The sequence below is a fragment of the Triturus cristatus genome, chromosome 4_1 (genome assembly GCF_964204655.1).
Source record: "Triturus cristatus chromosome 4_1, aTriCri1.1, whole genome shotgun sequence".
Taxonomy (NCBI): domain Eukaryota; kingdom Metazoa; phylum Chordata; class Amphibia; order Caudata; family Salamandridae; genus Triturus; species Triturus cristatus.
In genome coordinates this window covers 1,109,522,645-1,109,548,525 of record NC_140585.1, presented here as the reverse complement: position 1 = coordinate 1,109,548,525, position 25,881 = coordinate 1,109,522,645, and the positions used below count along the sequence as shown (strand labels likewise).

Below are 25,881 nucleotides of genomic sequence, written 5' to 3'. Positions count from 1 at the left end.
GACTCTCTCTTCCCTGCCTCCGCGCATCTCTTCGACAGCTCTGCCTTCTTCACCATGGCTATAACTTCCTTCAGGGTCGCCTCTCCGTTTACCCAGTTTGTCCTGGATCGTCGCATTCGTCGTGTGCATTACGATCTGATCCTTTATTAATTCGTCGTGTAGTGCGCCGAATTTACACGTGGCTGCTAACTTCCTCAGCGCGGCCACATATTCGTCTACCGACTCACCCACTGCCTGTTTCCTTTGGTGGAAGTTGTATCGGTCTATGGACGTGCACACTGCTGGTCTAAAATGCTTGTTCAGGTCGTCAATAGCATGTTGGAATACGTCATCATCTGCCGCTTGTCGTGGTGCTGGGACTATGTTCTGGAACACTCTAATGCCTTCCAGGCCAAGGTTGTGAAGTAATATTCTCTACCTGGGAATGCTTCTCCATTTTCATCTTCTAGGGCTTCCAGATAGTTCATAAAGTATTCTCTCCAGTCTTACCACTTCATCGACGGGTCTCCTGGTTTCGGCAGGAAGGCGGTGGGAGTCGTAAGCAAGGACGGTTGTGCGCACATGTCTGCTCTCCTCCCTGGTGACTCTTCTTCACCTCTGGGGCTACCTGGCGCGCTTTGCCTTGGCCTCCGTGGGGGACTCTGTTGCCCCTCTGCTCCGCCCCCTGGTCTGTGTCCAGCTTGCTTCGCCAGGGCCTTCGGCGGTCAGTCGCCTACCTCGGACAGGAACGCTGGCCTTTGCGCTTTTCCAGTCGCAGTCTCGGCCCCTGGATACCCCTTATGGTGGGCCGTGTCCTTCCTATGCGGTTGTTCTACCCGCTAACCCTTGCCTTGGATCATGGGTGCGTGGATATTTGTCCTTCCACATGTGCCGGTGCCCTGCTGCAGTTATGCTTAGACCCGTGTGCCCTGTGCTTCCTGCCTTTTTCCTCTCACTTCCCCTCTGCCGCACTCTCCTTACTTTCACTTTTGTGCCTGCTTGGTTGCTTTGAGTTGCCCACGTGGGTTCGGGATTCTGTCTGAGTATTCGCCTGTACCCAGATCCCAGTCTCGTCGTCAGTTGTAATGTCGTGGTGTTCCTCTACGAGGTAATGAATCAAGCACTCATTAGTGACTATTATACTGTATTTATTACGAAGATACAATAATCATGGGAGAGCGCCGTGAGATGTCCGAACCGCTCCGCGGTAGTGCGCTACTAACTCGCAATCTAAGATGGCCGCCGTGTCCTACGTCATCGCGCACACGCGAAGACTAGAACGCTACACTACAAGCACAACCTGCGAGTAGTGTGTGGGTCAAAGAGTTTCACTCGACTTCATTAAAGTCTGCAGCTCTGTAATGTACCCCCTTCCACAATAACGTTTTTCGAGAGTCACAGTAACAAAATAAGACAGGCCAGCAATAATGCTTGTCTGAGGCCAGTCTGTAGCCAGCCAGGGGGAACAAGGACCAGGCAGCGACTTAAGATTTCCTGTTCACTTCAGCGATGCCCTTGTTCTTCATATCCTTCAAAAGACGTGATGCTTTTGATCTTTGTCGTATTCCCGACAAATGTGGGTTTTGATAAGTCACGAGAGGACATCGCTTAAGCACAGCACCCAAGGCCTTTGAGAGTTCCTAAGATGTGTAGCCTATTGTAGCGCATGCCTGCCTTTCACTGCTTTCAGGACTTATAGTTGGTTACTTTGCATCCTGCCTTGCCCTTAGTGATGAGTCTTAGCTCTCAAGGCTCGCCATACCGTGGCTAATAACTGGGTAACAGACTGACAGCATCTCTGCACGTTTGACTTGGATGCTAGGGCAGGGCAGTCTCCTCTTTAGCATTAAGTAGTCCCCTGACCGTGCATCAGAGGCGCAACTAGAGCCAAATTTCGGGGGGGGCTGAGCAAAAATTTCGGGGGGGGCTGAACTTTAAGCAATAGGCAGAGTGGAGCTGCAGGGGCTCTTAGAAGGGGTGAAACAACAGCAAGGCCTCATTAACATGCAAATGGTCTTTTAAAGACCTGTGAAGTGCTCGAGTGCGGCTGTTTTTTTGCCCGGGAAGGTGTCTCATCCCGGGCTGCCACACACGACGGGGGGGGGGGGGGGGCTGAAGCCCTTTGAGTCCAATGGGTGTTGCGCGCCTGCCGTGCATGCACTGTCAGTTATTATTACAGGGTAATTACAGGATAACGCAGAAAGTTTGATCCCTGGGATAAATTGCTGAATGTTATGATCCAAGTGTATGACTGTAAAATCTTGAGCAGTACCTCTGCTCTGCTGCCACCTCGTGGACTTCTGTGGGGTTGCTGTCCTCCTTAATAGACATCGGCTGATTACTGCTTCTAACAAGCATTTGGAACGCAATAGGTCTCACCTTTGCGATACTTTGAGCTGTTAGCATTGTAAATGACAATGCCTTTTATTTATGTGTTGGTTTTTAAAACACATAAATAAAAGGTATTGTCATTCACAAAGCCAATAGCTTTAACTCTCGCAAATGCGAGACCTATTGCATTGCAAATGCTTGTTCTTATTTCTTCTCCGTTTACTTGATCTTTTGCCTTGACGTGTAAGTGATTCTAGTTAGTGCCAGTTTCATATTTAGCCCCCACTCTTGCTATTACTACCAGTGAGTTACTTCATTTGGGGCAAAAAATGATATAGGTCACGGTCGGGCAATTTGAGTCCGTCTTCTATCCCTATAAGGAGGAAGAGGTGCTTAGGCCGAGGAGTACGATTGGAATTAGTACATAGACTGATCAGGACCAAAGGTGTCTAAGAAGTGTGTCTGTCATTAAAGGGCACGGCAACATGCTCATGGATGGCGGAACGGAGGGCTGCAAAGGCATGTTTGATTTACGTAAATGTACTCACTAATTGGCTGAACAGTCTTTTTTGCTATATCTAGTTTCAAGAATAAATACTTAAAATGCGTTAAATCATGACTCTTTTTAAATAATGTATGTAAATCTTCTAATAACAGTGGAAAGTTAACCATTACAAGATGGCCGCCATCATCGCCTACTAAGGGCTCGTCTCAAGTCTCAACCACAAACTTCAACTGCGGCCAATAGCTTTCGGTGCCTGGAAAGGTTAGATGGAGACTACATTTCCAATCAGGCCGAGGCGCGCATGCGTAAAGTTGGTAGTCCTTGGCGGCGTTGCTGGTGGTTGTGATCGGACAGGGGGTGACTGTCTCCGTAGTGAAGATGCAGTGCTGGAGCCGCGTGTACTGTGTTCTGAGTTCGGTGAGCAGAGAGCCAGAGTTCCCAAATTTGTCTGCGAAGGGACACAGCCACATGACAGTTATTGTGACAGTGATTTCCCGCAAGCCTCCCGTGGGCCCACAAACCTGACATTGGGAGGGTGCAGGAGGTGTTATTAAGGGCGTAGTGTTTAGATGCCCCCTTGTGCAACTACATACGGCACCGAGAAGACAACCCTCCTTCGGGTTGCGCTCGCTGGACACGAAGCTAATGAGTGAACCCATGTCAAAAATTGGACTTTCAGCCATGTCTGAGATTTTAGAGATCGCGTTGTCTTATGAAACTTGTAATTTTCTGCTTGTAAACACCGTTCTGTTCACCTCTGAATGCATCGTGCTTTTTAATAAAAAGGCTTAAAATGGCACATGGCCTCTAGACACGTATGCCTGTAGTCAAGTGTCACCCTGAGCTAGGGTGACACTTCACCACCTTAACTAGTGCGCTGCGGGGATAGAGAGAGGGACCAGACTCTCCACTCACTTAGGCCTCTCCATAACACTCAACTTCTTAATGTTGTATGGAGAGCCGCTTGATAATATTCAGATTCTGGTCTACGCTTAACTTTCTCTTAAAGTATATTGGGCTAGTTGTGTATTTAAAGGGAGCAGACATGCGAATGTTTTTTGCACTATATGATTGTATTTAGTATCATTTTAACCACCCACTTTGCAGTCTCAGTTGACAAATTCTGAGTCGTTAAAAGCTTATCACATGGCCTTAGTAATGGTTCTAAACAAGTGGTTCTTAACCTCTTGCCGTCTCTGGACCCCCACTTAACATTTACGGGGGTCGGGGATCCCCACTGAATCATTACTGGAATCCGGGAACCCACACTGAGTCGTAACTGGAAGCTGGGGACCCAGGCCTAAGCAGTTTGTAAGGTTTGAACTGCAAAACAATACACACAAATAATGAAACGCATTCCTCGAGCAAATACAGAAATTATGAAATCTTACATCCCTGTCGACAATTGTAAGGTAAGCCCTGTCACTTCCTGATCTCTCCACCCATCCCTCCAATACTCCAGAATGCACCCCTTGTTTGCTCTGTACGGTAACACACTCTTCTATGCATTCAATATTTCCATTCATATTCTTCTCCTAACACCCACCACCTGCTTAGTAGTGACCTCGGGTATGATCCCTGAAATACAACTTCTGATCAGATCCAGATATTCTTTGTTCAATGACCTGCCCCAGAGTTGCATATTATGTGATCACCCACCCCCAGATATAAGTTGCCTAAGACTCATAATAGTTGAACTGAATCCCGAGAGTAATTTCCTCACCCAGATTTTGAAGGGCTGACCTGATTTCCCTCCCTGATCAAGTTGTAGCGTTGCTTGTGTATGATATGCAGTGTTTCTCTGGGAGTTACCCTACAATATCGTAATGCCTTACAAAGGGCCCCTGCCTTAATGTAGGTGTTTTGTTGCAATAGTAGCAGAATTTACCATGCAATACGAATTATTTACAAAGGGCAATGCATGCACCCTTAACTACAGACTTAAGAACACATGCCTCACACTGAGTGGATTAACTGAGCAGGTTACACCAGGCTCATCAAGGTTTGGTGAGGAGAATGGAAAATATATCAGTTTTTTAGCTCCTTAGCGAGCCATAGAACAGATAGGTCCCTGCTTGACCAGACCAGTCTTAAAGGCGGCACTTAATCGACCAGAGACATGACTGTCCTGCTGCACGTCCAGCCCTACTGGGAGTAAAATAATCGAAGTACACTGTTCTCCCAGACTGGGAAACTACAGAGTGTTGTAACCTACTTTCCCTTGTGCTCTTATTAACTTAAATAAAAGAACCTAACCAATCTACGCTAGAAGACTGGACCTCCTTTATGATTGCAACACAGAGCAACCCATACTGATCATCTGCAAGACTAGAAAGAAACTGTGACATGCAGCTGGCTGTAAAGCATTGACCTTAACAGTAGGACTGTGCTACTAGATCCGGGCTTCGGTCAGTTGGGTCTGGTATTTCATATGAACAAGTGGGAGGATTCTTGGCATCGTGACCTTTAAATTTGTGCTTATGGTTAAAACTTTGATCTGGTGCATGGAGGCTATCCCCAGGTTAAACCATAAACCATTTTTTTCTCTCCTGTATGAGGGTGTGGGGGAGAGGGAGTGGAGGAGTTTATTCCTAGTCACTTTAGTCATAAGAATTGGAACGAGGCACTTGCTTACAATTATCACAGTATTACCTTGGTTCAGGCACAAGTAGTTCTTTATCGTGGACATGCTTTACTTTAGTTTAGGAGAGTTGAACCAGCATCATGTGTGATCGGTAGATTTCCGTGACTGAATGACTGCTGTCAACATCGAAGTTGGAACACTTCATTAACTCTGAGGTGGAACCCTGATCGGCCCGGAGTATGCAGCTTCTGTACTAGTGTACCATCTGCCCAAAGCATACGAAGGCCGCAACTGCTGAAGACATCCACGAGGTCAAGGCCGGCCCAGGGGCCTCACCAGCAGCCCGTCTGCGTCCAGCATAGGGAGGCCACAGCTACAAAAGGCGAGAGCTGCCACGTGAGGCACTGTGCTGAAATCGTAAGTCGTCAAGTTCTGAGGTAGGCCACAGCCCGCACAGCTTAAGATTGGCTGCTGCAAGAGCACTCTATTCCTCCCTCATTCAGAACCCCAGACTTCATCAACCAAATGTAGGTAACAGCAGGACTTGAGTAATGTGAAAGAACAAGAGCCTGAGTAGCAGGTCTAGATCTGCAGAATTAACTTAAGACTTTTTACGAGTAAACACAAAGAGGTGAAACCAAACTGAACTCTTGGGTTTATCAACACCTTCAAGGTGATTTTAGTGAACTGCACTTGCTCCTGATGAGGGCTTTGTCTCGAGTTACAAGCCAGCAATTATAGAAGTTGGGAAACCCCAATAGCTTGGATAGGGTACTGGGGGTGTTGTATTAAGTTATGATGTGCGATTAAAGTACTTTGTTTTAGTTCAAAGGATAAGCACTGGGCTCGACAATACATTGTTGTCTGTTTGTTGACTTTTGAGTTCTGAGCTCTTGCCCTCCAAGCTACCTTACTGAGTAACCTTTGTCTGCCCACCCTTCAACCCTGAGAGTCAAGTGCGGAAAGGATGCACTCGACCTAGTTTGCAGAGCCATAGTAGGATCCAGGACTCCAGTGGTAATCTACCTCAACTATCACGATTGGGGCCTAGTATCCACTATCTGCTCTGTGGCTTACCCTTCCACACCCCATGGATTCTGACAGCATTCATTCCCACATCATTGCTGAACATGTATGATTTATTGTTGTAGTGTTTTTACAGAGCAACCCAGGCATCGGTAAGCTGCATATATCACTTTAAGAATAGTTCTGCTATAGCAGTAAATGGAATTTTCAGTTCCTGTGTTTTTTTTTTATAGTAGGGAGAGATGAGTTGTCCCTGTTGGTGGGGTTAGAGGCAATTGCAGATATGTGGCACACAACTGAAGAAAGTCATGTCGAAATGCATTGTATCTTTAAGGCAGTTGGTACCAAGAGAAGTGAGACTCTTTCATTTGGAACAAATTCCTCTAGACTGGATGAATTTCTGTGCAAGATTGTTGTGGACCCTGGAAAGAAGGGCTTTGCATGCTAGTCAGGCCATTATGTTCATTGTTCTCGCTTCAATTGGAACATATTGAAAAGGGTACTGATATGGCAAAACTGTTTACTCCTGGTTTCTTGGTAAATGGCGTTTCTGCTGCTCTTTAGGATGACTCTTAAAGAGCTAGGTGTACCCTAGGAATGTCTTGTCAATAGTGAACTAAAGTAGTCTAGTTTGGAAAGGACTAAGAACTGTAAAACAAGTCTAAAATCGGATTCTTAGATATTGTGTTTTATACTCTCACGAGGCTCAGTGATTTCATTTCTAGAAAGGTCATTTGTGTGTGGTTGTAGATTATGTTTCTTGTCCAGGTTGCCACATAACAGTTTCTTTCACTATGTGATCTCGGGCTTGCACAAGGAGCGTCAGAAGTCTTACCAGGAGTGGGTAGTAATGTTACTCTGGCAGTGGTCACAATATATTCAGGTTTGGATAGATTTAGTTAAAAATGAGGGTGGGTCACCCAAAGATGTAAACTCTCAGTGATTTGAGCTGGAAGAGTAATTTAATAATCAGAAGAAGCTTTTACGCACAACCCTAAATAGCCACACCCTGTTAGAACTCTCCCAGGTGTACACTACCTGCTGGAACATAACACCATATAATGTACATGCCCTTAATCGCCCAATAGCCATCCCCTATAGTGCAGCCCATAAAAGACACACACATTAATTTGCACTAAATGTCTATTTCGAAAGGCAGGAGAGAAACGGGCACAATTTGCCATGTGCATCAGAGATGTTACTAGATTTTAAATAGCCACATAATGTGCTATATCTTTGTCCTTTTGTATTCTGTTAGTCCTAAATCAACAACTTCAGCTGCTACTCCTTTTTTTTTTTTTTTCTTCTCCGTAATTCTTTTTATTATGCCCTGAACATCAAAGTAAAAAAAAATCTGACACTGACGTTGCATAACACTTGACCCTCAGTAGTACATGGACATTTGACCCTATACAGATAGTTGTGGTATTCTGAGCTACCACAGAAGATTTGTTTTCTCACTATGGCCCCCATATTTCTTTTGTACTTTCCTTGGGTGTCCCTTATTTTTGTATGTTGTGCGTTCTGCCTGCATGCTCCAATACAATCCGGGCTTCCATTGTGGTATTGCGGGTGGGTCCCTGTTTCCTCCCCCCCCCCCCCCCCACCCCTCTTTCGAGCAATGTCTCTTTGTGCTATGATAAGGGCTACGTTACAGAAAAGTAATTAATATATGTCTGGGTCGTGTTTGGTCCCACCATGTCCCCAGGATGCCAGCTACTATATTCTTGTGATTATAAAGAATGTCAAACATGTCAGGCGTTGCAGAGATGAAAATGAATAAAAGCAAAATTGGGTAGCTACTAGTACTAGAATGCCAAGTGCTGCAGCGTGGAATACAAAATCCCTCCCTCCGTCACAGACCAAAGATCTCACAAACACACGCAATCAATACATTCGCTGGTGGGGCCCATAACACCAACATTCACTCACCATCGATCTGTGTTTCTCCGGAGGTGATTATTCCAAACGCTGACATGAAAGGAAATACCTCTTTACCTTAATGAGCAACAAATCTACGTAACCTTATACAACTCATTATGTCCTGAATTCCACCTTTGGTATTCCTCTCATAAATTGGGGATGAATCTGCTAGTTGCTGGTTTAGGTTGATTTCCAATTCTCTATTTACTCTGAATTAATACATTTTCTTATGAATAAACAACCCAACTCATTTGGTAATTAATAATTTCAATCTTTATCTAATTAATGCAATAAAATCATTCGTTTATTCAAGCCACCAATCATCATATTTACCTTTTCTGGCTAATTGTCGTCCTCCAAGTTATGTTATGTTAAAGAAACTTAAAGAGCGCAACTGTTACCAAAAAGGTGTCCTGGCGCTTAGAGGAGGTCAACAGGAGGGCGAGAAGGGGAGAAGATTAATGTTTAAACAGAAATGTTTTTAATAACTTTCGGAAAGGAAGGAGATCAGGCATGCTTCTCAAGGCTAGAGGGAGCGCATTCCATGCTTTGGCCGCATTAACCACAAAGCCTCTGCCACCCCAATTGGCCTTCTTTACCCTAGGGACTATAGCCAATTTGGCGTCCGAAGATTGTAGGGTTGTAGTAGGAGCATACCAATGGAGTTGTTGTGTTAGAAATTGAGGTCCCATTCCATGAAGGGCTCTGAAAACCAATGTCAGAGCCTTAAATTGAATGCGTTGTCTCACTGGCAACCAGTGAAGGGTCTTAATTTGGGTAGAAATGGAACCGGATCTGGGTATGCCTGTGAGCAACCTAGCAGCCGCATTCTGCAAGATCTGCAATTTATTTAGGGAACCTTCATGTATCCTCAAATAAAAACTGATGCAATAATCTAATCTTGGCATAATGAGGGCAGTGATCACCGTTTGCTGCGCAACTTTAGGGAGTAGTGGCATAATTTTTTTGCATGATCTAAGTATACAGGAAGTAGTGGAAACAACTTTGTTCACTTGATCCCTACCACTCAGTTTATCATCCAGCCATACTCCAAGGTTTTTCACTTTCCTTACCGGGGTAGGGAGAGGACCAAGATCTGATGGCCAGCATCGTGGGGACCATAGATTGGGGTTATTGCCAAACAGAATAACCTCCGTTTTATTGGAGTTGAGTTATAGGCAATTTTTTGCCACCCAGTCTCCCACCGGGGACATACAATTTTGTAGTTTTAAAGGTGTATGAGCAGAGTTACCTGGAAGCAGGTTGACCACTATTTGGGTATCATCTGCATAGGAAGTTAGGGAGAACCCAAATAGTTCCACCAGTGGTGCCAAAGAGGAAACATATATATTAAAAAGGCTCGGGCTCAAGGAAGAACCCTGGGGCACTCCACAAGGCAGGGAGAATGATTCTGCCTGGAAGTCCTCTAGAGTTACAGTTTGTACTCTATCCATAAGAAAGGATTGGAGGAGATTCCAGGCTGAACCCTTAACTCCTATCTCAAAAAGACATTTCATTAAAATACCGTGATGCACAGTATCAAAAGCCGCTGAGAGATCCAACAGGATCAGGGCGGCATTCCCTCCCTGGTCTAAGATGTTTCTGATCTCACCTGTGGATTTTAGCAGCACAGTTTCAGTGCTGTGACCCCCTCTGAATCCAACCTGAGTAGGATCCAAAACTTGATGGTCTTGCAAAAATTTGTTAAGTTGGGGATTAATGTTCCTCTCTACAGCCTTTGCTGGGAAAGGATTCTTGATATGGGTCTGAAATTATTTGGATCATTAACGTCTAGACTGTTTTTTTTAAAAGAGGTAAAATTGACGCATGCTTCCAGCATTTTGGAAAGTATCCATCTAAAAACATGTTGTTAAAAATGGGGGTCAATATTTTTGAAATCGGTTCTACTGCAGTTTAAATGACCTTAATTGGACAAGGGTCATAAGGGGAGCCTGACTTAGTCTTCAGTATTAGCTTGAATGTATCAGATTCTGTTAAAAGAGCAAAGTTCTGTAGGGAATGACTATTGGCCAAGGAGTCAGGATGTGAAGGTACTGTAGTCTGAATATTTTCCTTAATGGAGTTAGAGAAAGAGACAAAAATATTATTTACCTTTTCAAAGAAATTTTTCGCTATTTTGTTAAACAGTTATTGACTGGCCTGAATAGGTGGAGCGCGTGGCTGGGCAACAGTTTTTACAATTTTAAAAATCTCTTTGGAGGAGTTTTTAGCTATATTGATTTTATCTGTAAAGTAGTTTTGTTTTGTTTTTTTCAATAGGTGTTTAAAAGTTAATAGGCTAGCTTTATAAGTTGATTTATCCTTTTCCTCATAGTCCATCCTCCATTTTCTTTCCAAGTGTTTACACACCAGTTTTTGGTCTCTAAGTTCGGAAGAATACCAGGGGGCCGAAGGTTGTTGTCTGTTTAGACGAAGAGGTTTTGAAGGTGCCAATTTGTTTCCAGCGGCTGTGAGCCAGCTTGTATAAATATTGGTAGCCTCATCTAAATTTTTAGGTACTGATGGTTGGGTTGAGGTAGGAAGTTGTTGTAGATCACCTGTAATTATCTTGTTCCAGGCTCGAGTTGTTGAGCTTGTATTTTTCAGAATTTTTGGGGCCCTATGGCCAGGCAGTTTCAGTTCACTGATAACTGCCGAATGATCTGACCAAGCCAGAGGTAGAATATATAGCACACTTAGATTCCGATTGTTAGAAAAAATGCCATCTAATGTGTGGCCTGCTTTGTGAGTTGCCTCACTCACCAGTTGTTCCAGATTGGCGCTTTTCATTAGCTCTATAAGCTGTATTGATTCAGTCGACGAGGCTTCCAGATGGTAATTGAAATCTCCTAAAATAGTGTAGGAATCATGACTAATACTTCTTTCAATTATATTTCCTACTAAAGTAGGGAAACATCCTCTGGGACCTGGGGGCCTATATACGAGGGAACCTCTAAAAGAGCAGTGATGTGATAAGTTAAGACAGAACTCGAGACTTCACATTCCTCTAGAAATATAGGGGTAAAAGAAGCCGAGATTGAATTGTGATAAATAATAGCCAAGCCTCCACCTTTTTTGTGACGTCTGTTTAGTGTGTGACAATGGTAGTTAGGAGGTGTAGCTTTGACCAGGTCGGGTCCAGAAGCGTCATCCGTCCAAGATTCCGTAATGAATGCGACCCAGATCCCTTCATCTTCAATAAGGGAAGCGCATTCCTGACTGTGTTTTACCAATGATCTCGCGTTTAGTAGGGCAAATTTCCGAGTGGAATAAGGGCCATCGGCCAGGGTTGTTAAGTCCTGTGCTCATGTGATCGTTAAGGGTTTAATCAGAAATTCTGGCAACCAGGAGTTACAGCCTGGACAGATCTGTTTCTCCTGGGGATGTATATCTTCCATGCAGAATTTATAACATTTCGGTTCTGAAAAACCAGGGTTAAAGTGTCTAAGGGACTCATTGGAATAATAATAAATGGTGTCCCTGTCTCTCATGGTACGGCCAGGGGGGGCTGGCGCTGTGCGCGGAACCAGCGCGGACGGGTGCAGATGGGCTTGCCTTTGGCCCGCCGCTGGCGCGCCCGCGCCAGTGCTCCCTTTAATACTATCCGGGGCAAGGGGCCTGGTCCGCTAACCTCACCCACACAAGATGTCAGCCCTTGCCTGGAACCCTGCGAGGCGAATGCGTCGCCTCCCGCGAGTCAGAGACAGGTAGGGTTAATTATGTGCTAGTATGACTAAAACCCACAAAAATGCTGCCAAATTGTTAAAAAACAGTATGAACCTTAAAATCCCCCATTAAAAATAAATCTCTTTTAAAAGAAGCCCCCCTCGCAATAAGTGCAAATATACACCGAAAAAAGTACAAATCAGGCAAAAACCTCGCAAAATGTGGAAATCAGGCAAAATCTCGAAAAATGTGCAAATATAATCCAGAATAGCAGCAAGAATAGAATAGCAGCGATTGAACCGTAATTGCGTGAAGAATCCAAGTCAATCGGATCCCGCCTACGTCACTCCCGGCTCAAGCCTCAGGAGGACTCCTCTGAGCGCGCGCGCGCCAGTGCTCTCTTTAATACTATCCGGGGCAAGGGGCCTGGTCCCCTAACCTCACCCACCCAAGATGTCAGCCCTTGCCTGGAACCCTGCGAGACGAATGCGTCACCTCCCGCGAGTCAGAGACAGGTAGGGTTAATTATGTGCTAGTATGACTAAAACCCACAAAAATGCCGCCAAATTGTTAAACAGTATGCACCTTAAAATCCCCCATTGGGGGAGGAGCCTAGCGCGCATCCAAGATGGTCGCGTGAGCACAGGGCTCCCCGGACCCTCGCTGCTCCTCGGAATTTATCCTGACTCTATCCTGACTTGGTTGATGGAATCTGGGAGACGAATGCTGGCTGAACACTAAACTCCTTTCGGAAATCAAATCGGACCTGGCAATCCGGAGTTATGGCGGTTTGAACTTTTGAGGCCCACCCGACGGCTGTGCCCGATGCAAGGGTGATCTGTGGAGCCGGGGCGTAGTTGAACAACAACTGCAGCGGGGCTGTGCCAGTGGCCGTCACATTACTTTCGGTTTCACTTTTGGTCTTTGAGGGGCTGGACTGTGGACTTGCTTGGTGCGACTGGGCTTTCATTTTGCCTTTGCTTGATGCCGGTGGCTTCGTCTGCTGCCAGTGTGCTCATTGACGGTGGTCCCTTCGCTCCGCCATATTGCGGCCTGTGGTGCGACACGCGTCTGCCTGGCCTGTGCCACCTCGACGCTTCCTCGGTGGTCCCCTTCGGCGATCGAGGTTCTCATGGGAGGCAAGGGAGACCCCGAGAGGCGTAAGACCAAAACATCCCTACGTGGGGGACCGGTCCAGACGAACAACATGGACTGCTACACTCAGGGTAAAGGATCCCCCGGGACGGCCAATGTCCCCCCGGAGAACACCAGTGGTGGCCCGTCTGTTTCTCCGGATCTGTCCCTGCAGGACATCATGGGCGCCATTAAGGGCATCAGAGAGACCATCGCTACGCAGTACGAGGCCTTGGCCCGTAAAATCGACACGGTGGCCATTGACATTACGCTAATCCGGGCGGATCTCTCTAAGACCAACGAGAGGGTTCAATCGCTGGATGTGCGGACGTCCTCCCTTGGTACGGAAGTGTCGGACCTGCAGGCCACTCTCGGCGATCTCAAGTCGGCCAATGATCTGATGGCCCGGCGGCTGGAAGACTTCGAGGGACGGGCCCGCCGCAATAACATCCGCGTCATAGGCGTTCCGGAGACCTCCGATAACCGCCCGGTTGATCTCCTGGTCGAGGAGCTCATCCTCGAACATCTTGCTCCCGCTGGCCTGAGTAAGTTTTTCGCTGTGGAGCGGGCCCATCGAGTCCCAGGTGGCCGGCCGCGACCGGGTGCCCCCCCCCCCCCCGAGGCCTATCGTTGCGAGACTTTTCCATTACAGAGACCGAGACGCGATTCTGCAGGCCTCACGGGTCCATGGCCCGGTCCGACATGAGAACTCGTCCATTAACTTTTTCCCGGACTTCACCCAACTTGTCCAGAAACAGCGGATGGGCTTCCAGGGGGTGAAGCGGCGTCTCCGGGACCTCTGTCTCAAGTACTCTATGCTTTATCCTGCAAGGCTCCGAGTGGAACATGAAGATCGGACTACCTTTTTTGACTCTCCTGCGACTGTGAGTGACTGGCTGGATTCGCTGCCGGACCGGGGTGACCGGACTGGGCCCTCTGCCGGTACCGAGGGTGGCGGGTCTCCTTTGGAGTGACTTATGGTCCCGGACTCTGCCATATTGTATTGTTCGGCTGGGTTCTACTTCTTTTGTGCATTTTGTTTCACTATGTTGTGTGTGGGGAGCGGGCGGGGACGGGTCCCTTCCCTCCTCCGGGGTCTTTTCGTAGAATGGGGTTTGTAGGGCGACAGGCACACTGCAAGTTGGGGTGGTTTTTTGGACCGCAGGGGTGCAGGGTGGGGGGTGTTGGAGTTGGGGGGGGGGGGGGGGGTTGGTGGGTGGGTGGGGTTGTTTGCATTTGTGTTTTTTGTTTTCAAGGCGAAGTATTGGCTATGGTTCATCCTTGGGTGTTGAGCTCTTTGCTAGGGGGCCCTTGATCTACTGGAGGGGATGGGGGGGACGGGTTGAGATTGATGTCTTGGAACGTCAATGGATTGGGGGACCGTATCAAACGGGGTGTTGTGCTGCAATATCTGCGTCGTCTGACTCCTGATGTGGTGTTCTTACAGGAGACGCATCTGGTTGGCAATGTTTGTCGGGCTATGAACAGGGGGGGATATCGACTTGTGGCCCACTCTGGTTTCACCACTGGTTCGAGAGGGGTGGGCATTCTCTTGCGAGCTTCACTTCCGTTGGAGATCACCAGGGTGGTCCCAGACGATAGAGGGCGCTATGTGGCTCTGACTGGGAGGTGGGAGGGGCAGTCCCTTTCCTTGATCTCGGTCTATGTTCCCCCGGGCCTCCAGAACTCCACCTTCTCAGACTTGGGTCGTATGTTGCTTGGGCTTCCTGACAGTCTTTTGCTTATGGGTGGGGACTTTAATTCGGTTGTCTCGGGTGACCTGGACCGTCATCCGCCCAGGGCCCTCCCTGCTGCCCAGGCGTGGCTGGGCGGGCTCCTGGAGACCTTCGGTCTGGTGGACTGTTGGAGGTTAATGCATCCGACACAGTGTCAGTACACCTTTCACTCTGGGGCCCATGGGAGTCTCTCCAGACTGGATTATTTCCTTATGCCCGCGGCCCAGGCTACTCTGATTCGAGAGGTCAAACACCTGGCCAGGGGTATTTCTGATCATTCCCCACTGTGGTTGCTTTTTGACACCGGGTCGCGGTCCGCTGGGCGGATCGCTCCTATTAACCCTTGGTACCTGCGAGACCCCAAGATCCGTGATAGCCTGATTAAGTCGATTGATCAATATTTTTCTGAGAATGAGGGGTCGGTGTTGTCCTCGGTGTCCCTGTGGGAAGCTTTCAAAGCAGTGCTCCGCGGGCATGCCCTGTCCCAGATAGTGGAGGCCAAGAGGGTTAAGAGAGAGGCGGTTGTGACGCTGGAGACTGAAATATCGGGGCTGGAGGCAGCCTTGGAGGCGGGTGTCACCCCGGATGGGCTGCATGCCCTCAGCCTGAAGCAGTTTGAATATAAGTCTCTCGTCACTGATGCTGCCAAGACTATGTATAGGGAGCAGCAGGGTAGGTTGTATGACGCCGGAGACAAGGCGGGTAAGCTGATTGCCTGGTTGGACAAGGAGAGAGTGAATCGTGTGGTCCCGGAGCTTCGGGTGTCGGATGGAGTGTGTGTGACTGAGCCTGGTGAGATTGTTGAGTGTTTTGCTGACCACCTCCGTGCAGTGTACTCCCCGGTGTCTGATAGAGATGAGGACGACTCTCGTCTTCTGCTTCGGGATATTGCCCTGCCCGGCTTATCCGTCGAGGACCGCGAGCTGATGGATGCCCCTTTGTCTGTCGAAGAGATAGCTACTGCGATTCGCTCTCTCCGCTCGGGCAAGGCTATGGGCCCCAACGGTCTGCCGATTGAACTATATAAGTTGCGCCCGGATAAAATCGCGCCTTTCCTCCGTCATATGTTTCAGGAATCGCTCGAGAGGGGTTCCCTTCCTGACGAACAGCGTCTGGCTACTATAGTGGTGATTCCCAAGGAGGGTAAGCCACGTGACCGCTGTGCCTCCTATAGGCCTATTTCCCTGCTGAATGCCGAACCCAAAATCCTTGCTAAGGTCCTCGCCAATCGCTTGCTGAGCGTTATATGTGACTTGATACATCCGGATCAATGTGGCTTCATCCCACATCGTAATACCGCTCTCAACTTACGGCGTCTGCACGGCGTCCTCGCTAGGGCTGAGTGCTTCGCTGAACCGGCCATATTGGTTTCCCTAGACGCCACGATGGCCTTTGATACCATTGAATGGCCATTTCTTTGGGCCGTCTTGGCGAAGTTTGGTTTTGGGGAGGGGTTCCTTAGCTGGGTGAAGCTCCTTTATGCTGGACCAATGGCTCAGGTGGTTGTCAATGGGCGGGTTTCTCGGCCTTTCGCTCTCGGGAAGGGAACTAGGCAGGGGTGCCCGTTGTCCCCGCTGCTCTTTGCTCTCGCCCTGGAACCGCTCGCTGCCTGGCTCCGTTGGGAGCCCTCGATTAGAGGGCTCCGGTGGGCCCCGGGCTTCGAGGATCGGGTTTCATTGTACGCGGATGATATTCTCTTGTATCTCACCTCACCGCGGAAGTCGCTCAATGTTCTCTTTGATGTCCTTACTTCCTTCGGGAAAAACTCGGGTCTGATAATCAACTGGTCCAAATCTTGTGTGTATCCTATCTCTGGTGGTCTTCCTCTCTTGCCGTCTCGGCTTCCGCTCCAAATATCTCAGTCCGGCTTTAAATACCTGGGGGTGTATATTTCGTTGGATCCGGCGGTCCGCTATGAGCAGAATCTCCTGTCTCCACTCCGGCGTTTGAGGGCAGATACGGCTCGGTGGTGTAAGCTGCCCTTGTCTCCGCTTGGTCGCGCGGCGCTGTTTAAAATGATGTCCCTTCCCAGATTCCTTGATGCACTCCAGAACTCCTTCGATGTCATTCCTGCGGCCTACTTTAGGGAGGTGGAGAGTTTGCAGCGGAGACTGGTTTGGGACGGGCGATCGCGTATCGCTTTGGCCAAGCTGACTCTTTCCTGGTATGACGGGGGCATCGCGCTTCCTGATATTAGACGGTACTATTGGGCCTCCCAGCTGTCTGCCATTAATCATGCTACGTACGCTCCTGGTTCGAACTCGGCATGTGAGATGGATAAATTCCTGCTCCCCGGCGGTAACTATAACAGAGCGCTTTACTCGCGGTCTGCTGGTGGGGCCCTTACGGGCCCTACCAGGATTGCGGTCCGTGTATGGAAGGCGGCTAACGTTGCGATGGGCTGGAGTGAGCGTTTAACGTGCGCCACTCCTCTATTCGACTCAGACCGCTTGGGAAGCCTCTGGACAACGAAAGGCTTCGAGCGCTGGGATACGATCGGCATCAGCAGAGTGGGGGACCTGTGGGTTAAAGGTGCGGTGAAATCCTTCGCGGCGCTTCAGCGCGAGTATGAGCTTAGTGACAGAGAGTTCTTCCGTTATGCACAGGTTCGGCACGCCCTGCTTTCGGTCTTTGGGGAGGGGACCACGGTCCCTTCTTCTTCGCCTCTCGAGGACCGTATACTCGATGGTCACGTCCCCGACAGTACTATCTCCCTGATTTACAAAAAACTGATAAACAATCGGGCTGACCTCTTGGTGCGTCTTCGGGAGGCATGGACGGGAGATGGGGTGGAGCTGGACGATGAGGACTGGCAGACTGCACTGTCATCCCCTAAGGAGGTGGCCATCCCGGCCCGTCTCCGCCTGGTCCAGCTTAAGATTCTCCATCGTGTATATGTGACGGGCCCCCGCCTGGTCTTGATGGGGTTTTCAGACGACGGACTCTGTAAGCGTGGCTGCGGGCTCAGTGCTACCTTTCTCCATATCCTATGGGAATGCCGCGAGGTGGCGGAATACTGGCGCCGGGTGCATGATATTATGAGACGAGTCACCGGGGTCGCTCTGCTGCCGGAGGTGCGTCGTTGTGTGCTGAATGTATGGGAGCCCAATGACTGCAATGCGGCTCAGGCTCGGTGGGCGGCCTTGGGGAACATGATTGTAAAGAGAGATATTGCACAGCTTTGGGGTTCCCAGCGGCCTCCCACCGTGTCCGTCTGGAAGGAGAACATGGACTGGTGCATGTTCAGGGAGAAAACGGTGTATGTGGCTCGTGGTAAACCGGGGGCTTGGGGTAAAATTTGGGGGCAGTGGAACGCGTATCGTGGGTCTATCTGTGCTCCCCCTTTGGTGGATACGTCCGGGGTTGCCTCGTCCCCCTGATCCTTGAGGGTTCCTTGTGCATCTCGTACTTTGGAGTACAGATTTGGTTCTCTCGTGGCCCCCCCCTCCCTCTCAGGTCTTCTTTTATTGACCGCCCTCGGGTGGTTGGTGTGTTGACTCCCCCGGCTGGTGTTCGCCGCCCTTCATAAGTCGTTTTGCCTTGTTTGTTGTTTTTTTTTTGTATTTTTCTTTTTTGTTGCTATTTATACTAAAAGTGTGTATTCTGATTTCCTTTATGTGCAGTCTGATCTACTGTGATAGTGCGGAGCCCCTGTGGGCCAGTCATTGTTTTCTGATATGCTGGAACACTTCGACTACTAGCGGCCGGCCCTGGTGGTTGTAGGCCTGTGTTTGTAACCCTTTTTATGCACAATAAAATCTTTTCAAAAAAAAAAAAAATCCCCCATTAAAAATAAATCTTTCTTTAAAAAAAGCCCCCCTCGCAATAAGTGCAAATATACGCCGAAAGAAGTACAAATCAGGCAAAAACCTCAAAGTCAAATCCAGTAGTCTTGCCAATCTATGCCCATCAAATTTAGTAAATTCAGTTCATCAGGAAATTAGGCATTAATTCAGTCCGTCAAAGATTCAGGGAAACAGCTGTCCTGCAGCGTCACCGTCCTCTCCGTCAGCATAACGTCAGGAAAATGAAAAAGCGCTCACTACCTCCTTATTCTACCATAATTTATAGTAAAATCACTGTCAAAAAGTATCAAATATTGGTTTTCGGCTCTTCTGAGTGGATAATCAGAGATCGTCCTACAGAGTTCTCATGGAATATTGTCCCTTATGTCATCACACTTGCTGGTTCCGGTTTTAAGAGACATCCTATTGTTCTCAGAAAAGCTGGCTTGCTTCCCAGGGCGACCTTGGTGGGTACAGTCTGGTTTGGGTCAAGACGAGGCCACTGTAGCTTGTGTTAGCGCAGGCGCACTTCACCCAAAACCTCGTGGAGCGTCGTCAGTCATATCAGGTACAGGAGGCAGCCATTTTGTGGCAGGCCCAAATGGTCAACTTAAGCAAAAGAAACACAAAACACAATTAATACATAGAAATGGCTAATAAAATGTTATTCCCTCGCTAATGCCCATATGTGTGTGTATTTATCTAGCAGAAAGCAACACTCAAGCGGTTTATACTTACTGAATAAAGCACAAATCACAAATACATCACAGAAGCAACATATATCATGCAATATTCTAATTGTCTATCATTAGTATGCGTACATAATTTAGTTTACGTATTAAGCCATGCACATCCAATCCCACGTGTGTTTCAGTTATTAATAAGATTGGTTAATAATTTCACTTCAATCAATTAGTTTGATTATAATTAATTAATCTAATTAGTATAAACATGCAAATTAGGGTGGGTATTCAAAATTTTGCATTACCCGCTCCAACACAAGGACGACCTGAAAAGAGGCTACACCACCTTAACCTCTCTGGCACATTTTCTTTTAAAATGAGATGCAGGCTGATTTGGTTGTAGATCATCCCCATTTCTAAACATGGCTTGAGTTTCTTTGCCTTCTCCTAAGTCTTGGGCCAGCTGATCATAGGGGCTCGGATCAACCACCTATATGTATACGGAGGTAACCTAGATCTCTGTGCGTAATCCAGAGGCAGAACATCTCGTGCCATCTTTACCATTATCAATTACCCAGGGTCTCATTTTGAGCTGGGTGGCATTGAAAAATTCTCCGATTTTGTAGGTTCTGGTTCCAGGGGACAATCAATCTGGAGGACTTTTCTCCACAAAAGTGATAGTAAGGTGGAGGAAGTTCCATTATTTAGATTTTACTCCGGATTTAACACTTATCAGAAGCTTTACCTTTATTCTCCAACTCTTATACAGGCTGTCAGTGTACCTTAATATGTTTATCGTACGCTTTCTTTACTGTTGAGCTTTGAGTAGTAAAATCTCTCTTCGGCATGAAATCGTAGGTTTGACAACCAAACTGTCCCTTGATTGTGTTGTTCTGGCCTCTTTGGGTTTCATAATGCTCTTCATTCAGTGTTTGTTTATGATTTCAGAGCAAACCAGCATTGGGAGGCGAGCAAACAGTATTCATATTAAGACTACTTGAATATTTAATTTCACTTTTCCATGCAAACATGCCCTGTTTCTTTAATTTGATCACTATTTTCTGTACATCTCTGCTGATTTGCCACCCTTCGTGCTCCATAGTACAAGTGCAAGCCTTTGATTTATTCAGTTGGCAACCTTGAATCGACGCAGGCAGCAAAAATGTTTACAGAAAAGATGGATGACTTTGATTTCCAGCTAGTTACTGGCTCTTCAGATGATTTCTGGTGGTCATATCCTTGTTCACCTAGTGTCTGCTAATTAGTTTTGGTCTATTTTGATTAGTTTCTTTACCATCATCTGCCATAGGATTATGTTTGAACAGAAACCTCACCTGACAACGTTTACCATATCAGATATTCATTAATAAAACATGATTACAATATGAGATACGCTGTTAGGGAAAAAGAGCAACGTTACAAATTTGAGATGTATCTCATACAGGAAACAGCCTAAATCACGCAAGCTAAACAATGCACCTCTAAATGGCACATATGCCTTTACCACTCTTTGCATGGTTTAGACGTTAGTGGTATTTAGTGCTCTAGACTCTGGCGGAGGGTCGGAAGTGATTTCTTGTCTGGATGAGGAACGGCTTGGTGAGCACGATTTTTTTTTATTTATTTAGGTCGGGAACTTTATTTATTTTTTATTTTTGTCGGGAAACTTTTGAGAGTTTTAGGGCTTAGGGTATATGGTCAGTGTCCTCTAAAGTGGGGGGAGCAGTGTTAGGGCTTAGGGTGGGGGGCTGGTTAGTTTGCAGTGCTGTGTTTTAGGGCTTCAGGACGGTGGATAGGGAGCTTTTTACGGCTGCTTGTGGCCGGAATTGGGGCTCAGGGCAGGGGCTGTGAGTGTTTTTTTTAAGTATGAGGTGAAGGTTTTAGGGCTGTCGGGGTGTCAGTCGATTTCAAGGCTGGCGGCTAGGTTTTAGGGCTTAGGGCGGGTGTTTTTAGGACTGGGGTGTAGTTCGTATTTAGGGAGGGGTCCGCCTTTAGGATTCAGGGCGTGGGGCTGGGGTGTTTTAGGGCTGGGGTCGTACTCTTGGCAGGTGGCTGAGTTTTAGGACTTAGAGCTAGGACGAGGGCAGAACCTTAACCACGCATATGCCTTTACCAAATATGCCATTACAACTAATTTAGTTGTAAAGGCATGCATTGTTAAGACACGGTCATTGTTAGGTTCGCGTTGTTCATTCATGCTGGGTTGGGGAGTGCATGGTTGCAACATACAGCCCATCTCATACATATGTGGGTTTCTCAGATGAAAAATGGATAGGAGTAATGGTTTGAAAATAAAGTACATACAAATATTTCAATGTACTGCCTGCTTTTTAGGACCACATTCTTTAGTATGGAAAGTCTCATGGGAGAGAGATCCTCTGGCATTTCAGGTTGCATATATATCAGGACTGGGGGCACATTAAAATAATAAATTACTAAAAATGTGTGATTAGAGAAGATGATCAGGGGAGTCCAAAATAATTTGTAGAGTTGAGGTTGTCCAGCCCAGCTCTTCGCCATGTCCGAGTAACTGTGGCAGATTATCTGATTTTCAATTATAATTCGTTTTTGCCATATCATATAACAGTAAAGAGACAGGCCCCCAATTCAGGATGTAAATCATTTTAGCTTCTAGAGGTCTGTCAACATGATCGTAATAAACCTATGTTTTTAGTTCCTGCCAACCCACTAATTGTTTGGAGTTGCCCTTGGACTGAACCCTTTGCCATTGGCTACAACAATGTTAAGTTTGTCTTTTGTTTTGGCTTCTTTCTTACCGCTTGCATCTCCTCTTTAAATAGTAGTCTTTCTTGGGGAGATTTTTTTGTCAGGAAGGCACAGCGAAGACTAACCAGTCCTGTAAAATATCTCGCTTTATTGGTTGTCAACTTCAGTAGCACAGATTCGTGGAATTTTTCTGGACTGAATAGTTGCACTAAGCGCTTTGCCCATTGCATATTGATATTTCCTAGAAGGGTTGTCAGCCCGGATATTTCAGGGGGCAGTTTCAGTTGATTGTATGCCTTATGAATTGTTCACAATATAAAGTCCATATACAGGGAGACTGTATACTAGTTTTATGTACAGAACATGATTAATTATTGAAGCTTGAATCGAGAAATTGTTCATTTTTCGGATTTAGCTTAATTGCTTTCATCATGTAATCTGATGTTAATATGTTTAGACTATTATATGGTACATTTTAACCCTAATAGTTGTCAGTCAGTATTACGTTATTTCGCCAACACAACGAGGGCATAAAAAGTATACTACATATAAAAACATTCCACGACATTACAATAAAGTTAGAATACAAAAGATTATATGGAATTTCCACATTATTATAAAAGTATACAGATATAATTATTAGCACAATACACTAAATTGATTCCTCTTTTAGAGATAAAAATTCAACAAATTGAACGTCTCTTTTTTAGGGCAGATAAAAAGAAAGACGCCAAAGATAAACAGGTAAGAGGGTCAGATAATAACTGCAGATAGTAGAGGGCCACGCGACACTGTTTAAAATTCATTTTGCGCATGAGGGGGATAATGAACCTTTTCCTTGCATTAGGATAAAATTTACAGAAAAACAAAAAGTGCATATCATTCTGTATAGATCGCTCATCACAGGTACAAAATGGGAGATGAGAAGCAACATAGAAATTACAGGGAAGGCCCAACATCAGAGGAATATAATTTAAACAGAATCTCACCAAGATATACCTATGTTGTAGGTTAGTGACAAACGATAGATATGTTGAGTTTATATCCATTTGCATTATGCTAGGGGCTGTCAGGTATGTTTTAACTGTCGACAGCTTGGTATTTAATGCCTCCCTTCTTGTCTGTAAATTTGATAGCAAATGGACTTTCAAGTTATTCTTAGAAATAGACCAACAGGTTGTAGGGTCGACAAAGAGATGTAACCCAGCTTTGTTCAAAGTAGATTCAACATATCGTAGCCAGGTTATATTACCCACCCTGTCTAATTTCAAAACATCCTTTATAATGTCTATTGTAAGTGTGAGGGTCTCCTTTTGCCATATTGAATGCCACATTAGCATCGGCGCCACAGAAATTTTATCGGTAATATAAGGGGCTCTCAATTCCATATGGCACTTAAAATTGGGGCATGACTTTGGCAGTGAATGTAACTTTTTTAAAAAGCTATCTTCAATAGAGTGCAGTTTCGCACAGTCTCTGGTTGCCCAAACACCTGCTCCATAAGTGGCAGCAGATACAATCTTAGCTTCATACACTGTTTTTATTACATCTACAGGTTTTAAACTAGTTTTTTTTTTTTATTTAGTTAGGGTCCCAATATTCTTTTCCATCTGCATCCCTCTATTTACAATCATGTCTTGCCAGTTAATTTGACGGTCAAGCATAATCCCTAAGGAGTTAAAAGAATCAACCACTCCCAGTTTTCCCCCATCAGTATTAATTTGGGGTTGTTTCTGCTGTTTTGGGCCTGCCACTAGGATAAAAGACTTTGAGTAGTTGACTTTCATATGCAGATTGTTCACAAATTGCGTGTATTCCAACACTAAACGACGCAGCGCATTACTGGTATGAGCTAGAAGTACTGCGTCATCCGTATATAATAGTATTGGTACATGTATTGAATTTATATAAGGAACATCTGGCGTAGATCCCAGCAAGGCAGATTCTACATCATTGGTGTAGAGTGCAAATAGAAAGAGGGCGAGAACTCACCCCTGCCTCACACCTCTCACATTTTTAAAATACCTGGTACACTCACCACCCTTTCCATAGCGGGCACAGGCTGAGGCACCTGAGTACATGTCGCGGATAATAATAATAATCAGGTCAATCCCCGTTGCCTCCATGTTCTGCCACAGCCTAGCCTGTGCCACGCAGTCAAAGGCTGCGGACAGATCATGAAGGCAAGATAGAGGTGGCCATTTTTGGCTGCCGTGTAGTATTTTGCTATAATTAGACTCCGGTTCAGGCACTGATCCACAGTGCCTTTCCCTTTTCTAAAGCCAAACTGGCATGGGATTATAATGTTCTTTTCTAGGGCCCATTCCTCCAATCTATTTAAAAGTAGCCGACCCATTAGTTTTGCGGTCGAATTCATCAAAGAGATTGGTCTATAGTTTTTCGGAATTGACCTATCCCCCTTTTTAGGTCGAGCCTAGAGCAGCGCATGCGCTGCTTGCTCGACGTTTAGTAAAGGGGTAAAAAAAAGTGCTACCAGATGCTGCCATGGCTGGCCTAGAGCTTGAGTGCATGTGTGCGGGCGCGTGCTTTGCGTGCCTCTCGCCGCGCTTCAATTCCCTCCCCCACCACAGATCTGTCACTCTGCTGGCCTCATTAAGTGCATTGCGATCGCGATCACTTTCACTTTGGCACACAACTTCTTCCCCCACTGTTCTTCCTTTAATTCCGGCTTCAGCGTTACCTCTCGATAATGTTTAACTAAACTTATAAATTCAATCTCTTTTTAGATACAATTTAGCACGTTGTGGAGAAAATAGGAACTGCCTGGTTTGTCTGATTCTTAATTTGATCTTGCAAAATGCATTTACTTTATCTACAGCTCTTTTCGGTGCCCGCATATTCCCAGCCTTGTACACCGGGACAGTGGCTGAGTAGGGTGTGTTAGACTGCCTTTGTTACCTAAGATCCAATCACAGCAGTCGTAGTGAATGTACACGAGTTTAATTTGTGACGAGAATTATCTTGATTTTACATTTGTCAGAAGTTTAATATAACCACAGTCACGGAAGTAGTTCAACCGAATAAACCTGTTTATGCAGTCAAACTATCATTCGATTCGAATTCTTCTGTTTCAGGGCAAATGAACAGGAACGGGGGAGTTTGCCTATCTGATGGATAGCTGAGAGACGCTGTCATTGCACACGCAATATTTGCTTTGAGACTTTTTTGGCAGCTTCAAGTGTCAGCATTGCATGAGCTCCGGCGTGTGTCATAACTCGCGGCTATTTTTAGCGTGGCAATGCAGGTTAACCTACTTGGGGAACCGTAAAAGTAGTAAACTAGGCATTTTAAATGAGACCGTTCTTTACATCTGCAAACTGTTTAACATACTAAGGATGTTGTTGCCACAACGAGCTAGCAGGCTACTTTATAAACTGGACCTTCGGTCTGGCTTGCATTATATACTTGTACGCATCTGTGTGTTTTGTTTGTTTACAAAAAACGTTGTCTAATGTATATAAGAAACTCAATCTCCCGAAATTAATTAAGTTATCACTGATTTGATTTCATATGATGAAATGCATCACTCGTTTTTTCACAAAATGCATGCGTATAGAAAAATAGTTTGTGCTATCTGAGGTCTGGCTTTAACGTTTTTGTACAGTGCTGTAAACGCATCCAGTACCACTGCTGCTTTTGTGTGCCTAGACCTCGCCCTCCCATGTGGGTGAGTATGAGGGCACCGAGGAGTGAGGCTTTGTGACGTCTTGTTTAATTAGGAGTACTATATTTGACTTTTTTTCCCCTATTTGACGCCGCCCCTCCTCAGAGGTAGTGATGG

General features: G+C 46.3%; 1 protein-coding gene across 1 annotated transcript in view; it reads left to right on the top strand.

Annotated features, from left to right (window-relative positions):
• Window positions 1-3,061: 3,061 nt before the first annotated feature.
• The window catches only part of DLD (dihydrolipoamide dehydrogenase), a 273,267-nt gene continuing 250,447 nt past the window's right edge, over window positions 3,062-25,881 (top strand). The window contains exon 1 of the mRNA XM_085654113.1: window positions 3,062-3,232. Within this exon, the coding sequence (XP_085510239.1) occupies window positions 3,194-3,232 (39 nt within the window). The 5' untranslated portion in view covers window positions 3,062-3,193. The remainder of the gene's footprint in view (window positions 3,233-25,881) is intronic.